This window comes from Sinocyclocheilus rhinocerous, unplaced genomic scaffold, assembly GCF_001515625.1.
Source record: "Sinocyclocheilus rhinocerous isolate Xijiao unplaced genomic scaffold, SAMN03320098_v1.1 scaffold1065, whole genome shotgun sequence".
NCBI classification, from domain to species: Eukaryota; Metazoa; Chordata; class Actinopteri; order Cypriniformes; family Cyprinidae; genus Sinocyclocheilus; species Sinocyclocheilus rhinocerous.
The window spans coordinates 1,443,662-1,447,848 of NW_015628720.1; the positions used below are offsets into that span (position 1 = coordinate 1,443,662).

The 4,187-nt window shown below is 35.0% G+C and overlaps 1 protein-coding gene across 1 annotated transcript in view; it reads left to right on the forward strand.

The window, feature by feature from the left end:
- The window catches only part of LOC107738362 (26S proteasome non-ATPase regulatory subunit 7-like), a 12,052-nt gene extending 8,135 nt beyond the window's left edge, over positions 1 to 3,917 (forward strand). Inside the window, exons 8-9 of the mRNA XM_016550111.1 lie at positions 3,642 to 3,738; positions 3,881 to 3,917. Coding sequence (XP_016405597.1) covers positions 3,642 to 3,738; positions 3,881 to 3,917 — 134 coding nt within the window. The remainder of the gene's footprint in view (positions 1 to 3,641; positions 3,739 to 3,880) is intronic.
- The last annotated feature ends 270 nt before the right edge of the window (positions 3,918 to 4,187 follow it).

Consider the following 4,187-nt stretch of genomic DNA (forward strand, 5'->3'; position numbering starts at 1 on the left):
ACTTTATCTATTGAAAAAAATGGTTAGAATTTACCATGTTTTCCTGCCAGTTGGCACTGAGAGTGACTGACACTTGATGGTCAGGACATTTTTTTTTACTAAATATATGTGTAAAAAAATAAATAAAAAGAAAATAAAACAAAGAAAAAATCCCTATTTTCTCTCTTTTCTATGTGCATTCATAAATTGTATTAATTTGTAAGTGTCATATTTGGCAGGTGGCATTAGAAGGTATATTATTAATATTATCAAATGAGAAGTTTAATACCACAGAAAAAAAGTAAAATATGGATATTTTTCGAAGCTGCTGTATATAAAAAACACAAGGTGGCTGAATTTGCATGCTATTTAGATAGCTGAAGCTTATAGGTGTTCATTACTTTCACTCAATTTAATTATGTTTTTAGCACCCCCTCTGAACTGTTAAGCCCCTCCTTAGCACCCCCAACATATTGTGCCAATGCAATGACAAATGATCCATAGTTTGACCCACATAGACTCCAGTCACTGCGTGGGATACGGGCCCTAGTGATTAAAAAATAAAATACACAGTAATTTGTACATTTTATGTTTTAAATGTTACATTGATAACTTTTCCTTCTTTTTATTATTATTTTTTTATTCAATCCTAGTCCTTAATAAACATCTTCAACTGCAAAACTCTGTGAATTCTGAGTTTCCTACTTGTAAACATGACTTTGTTTGGTTATTACAGAATGTTGTTGTCCTCATAAGGATGTCATCCAGTTATGTTTATTTGTGTGTTTACATGCAAACATGTATATCATGTACGAATGTGTGTGTGTGTGTACACTTAACCAGATTCTGGGCACAAAAGTGAGCAAAATCTGACAAAATCTTTCTTTGAGGATGTCCTTGTTTGTACAACTGGCATAAAAATAAAGTAATAAAGTTTTTTTTAGTGTAAAAAATGCAGAAAGTTTTATGTTAAGGTTAGGTTATAAAATAATCTATGTAAATGGCTAACTTGGGCAAACGTGTTTTTGTGTCATCACTTCGTCCTTCTTTTCCCTGAATGGTGCACATCTTCCAGGAAGAGGCAGTGGAGGAACATCTTTTGCTAAAATTGGGAGAAAGACAGAGAAAATGAGTAATGGGCAGAACCAAATCAACAGACAATTACATTTTTCAAACATTTCTATCTATCTCTATGGGGGGGAAACATAGGTCAAAGCCTGTTAGTTTTACCAGGACAGATTTTTTTTATAACGTTTATATTCATCAGGAGGGAAGGTCCTCTGTACCTACCTATATTTCATAATTTCATGTAGCCTATTTATAGATGTTTCATAAAAAAAACATGTAAAATCCAAAACAAAGTTATTTTAGTTATATTTATTTATTTACCGATGCTAAACTAAGTTTCAGAAAACATACATGGTAACATGAACATATTTATTATAATTCAGGATGATAGTTACAATTCAACAAGAATAGAACAATATATTAAAATTTGACTGCTGCAAGCGAATATATTTGATACAAGATTTAAATTAATATTCTCTTGACCAGAGACGGCACTAAATGACACATTTTAAAATGGTTATTCTCTTATTAATCTTAACATTTCATGATGTGACCTTTTTTTTTTTTTTTTTTAAATAAACCAATTATGTAGCCTAACTTTTGACATTGAATAGTGGTACGTTAATTTATTTTGTTGTATTTTGCAAAAAAAAAAAAAATGTTAATGGACAAGAGGATTCATTTAGATTTGTAGGGTAATGTGTTTTTATTTCGAAGTAGGTGATTAAAGTGAGACCCTTGGTGTAATATGTGAGCAATGACAGATTTCAGTGTTAGGCACATTCTTGTGGCCTATTTGTTTATTTTTAATTTGGTGATACGCGCATTCCAAAGCATAGCTAGAGCATTGGATTAGATGACATCATAAAGAAATGGAACGTTCGTAGGCCCTACTTGTTTTAGAATACATAGAAGTGCGAGATTTCGCCGTTTTCTCATTCTGCAGTTCCCTATACAGAGTTACTTTCCCAGGTGAAAAACTGTTATCATGGCACTGAAGAGAAAACACAGTTCTAGCGCTTGGTTGTACGACTTCCATCAGAGTACAACGTCACCAATATCCAGCACTAATGCGGCTGAGAACTATCTGCCCGTTAGTGCTGGTGAGGAAAATGAGAGGATGAGGAAGAGGAGGAGGACGGAGAGTTTTGAGAAGCTGCTCTCTTCACTTCGGTGACTGCCTAGAGCGGCAGCTCAGACCAGGCTACTGCACCCATAAATGAGAGACGAGCTGAGGGTAAATCCAGTGACCATTTAAGAATCTACAATTTTTTTTTTAGCTATATATGAGTATCCATTCATAGAATAAATTGATTAAAGGAATTTTCTGCTCTCTAGGATAAAGTCATTAATTACCATATGCTAATATCTACACCATCACACCATATGAAATTACAAAGGTCACGATCAGATTTTTATTTCAGGTCATGTCATAAACAGATGAAACATGGTTTCTTGTGGTAACTGAAGAATCACCATATGAGAATGCAGTGTTACATTTTTTTTTTTGAGTGAAATATTATTTTGTTTGTTATTCCCCTCTTTTAGATCATATTTCTCTGCAGTCCATTGCCTGGTCCATAGAGGATCCTCTAGAGCAGGGATGGGCAACTTTGATAGTGACGAGGGCCAGCATTTTTTCTCCTTTATACGAAGGGGCCAGATTACTAATCCACGTCCACACACCTTTTACCCCGTCTTACTCAATTTCCTTTTTATTGAGGGAAATTAAAGTATAACTAATGTCATTTGTTTTTAAAGATTTTATTAAGTATAAAACTTGTGCAGTTATGCTAATTCAGAAGGAAAACTTTGTTGTGAGTGGACAGAAATATTACCCTGACAAGCCAGTGTAAACATTTCAATTGCATTGTCTGTACATTTGCAACAAACAAATATACAGAGGTCCTTTTTTTTAATCAGTAGCCTACAGAACATTCTCAAGACAACCTAAAAGGACAGTTAAAAAGGGCTTAATGAAAAAAATAGTTATTCCAAATGGTACCATAAAATAACCTGGTATCTGCAGGATTTTTAAAATCAAATTTAAGACCTTTAAAGACCTTTTTAAGATCTGCATTTCACATTTCAGCCTTTAAAAAAATTTAAGAAAAGGGATGAGTCAAAAGTATCAATTATTATATTAATTCTAATGTTAGTGGATGTTTACATTAGAGTGCATGTCCTACTACGCTGAAATTAATACGGGAGCGGCTGGAAGCTAGCGACCTCTCCTGGTTGGAGATAGTATTAACATCATAAACTGAAAGCAATCTTAAGTGACTTGCTCTTCAAATGTTTTAAAATTGATCATCCGAGTCTAATATGATATGGCCGTATACGGGCCGCCAGTTGCCCATCCCTGCTCTAGAGGAACCTCTTTCCAGTGATCTTGAAGACCTTCCTTCTGTAGATCAGCAGGTTCAAAGTCCTCCAGCTCCAGTCAGGGCCGGCCTGTGGCATAGGCGGAATAGGCCAATGCTAGGGGTGCCGCTGATCCCTAGGGGACCCTAGGGTGAGCTTTCTGCCCAACACAACACTGTCGACTACTGTTTGACATTTCATGTCATCTACAATTATTCATCTTTTAACAGGTGGCATTCTGAGCCGGTATAATATCGGCAAAATGCTTGGTGAGGGAGGATTCGGCTGCATCTATGAAGGGAATCATGCTTGGAGGATGGCCTTGAGGTATTGTCATATGCTTACAATATATAACAACATTGTGTTCTCTCACTATGTCCATCGTAAGTCATCTCAGTGTATATTGTGTCCCTTATTTAGTGCACTTGCCATGTTGTAAATGTAATAAATGTTTTGTTTTGTTATCCAGGTGGCAGAGAAAATTGCCAGCAAGCCAAGGAACATGAAATACATCTATGTTGTAAGTAAGTTACGCTCACTATGCAAACATACTGACAACAATTGGTCCAAGACTCCAGCTCCATCTAACAATGATCTTTCTAATAGCCTATAGTCATCCTGCACCCCTTCCGTTAGAGGTCGTCCTTTTTTTTACTCCTTGTTAGCAAAGAGAGTTAATAAAAAAATACTAAAAATGAAAAGAAAATAAATGGCTAAAACAGCAAAATTACTAAAACCTAAACTAAAATTTAAATGAAAACGGAAAATATTAAAAA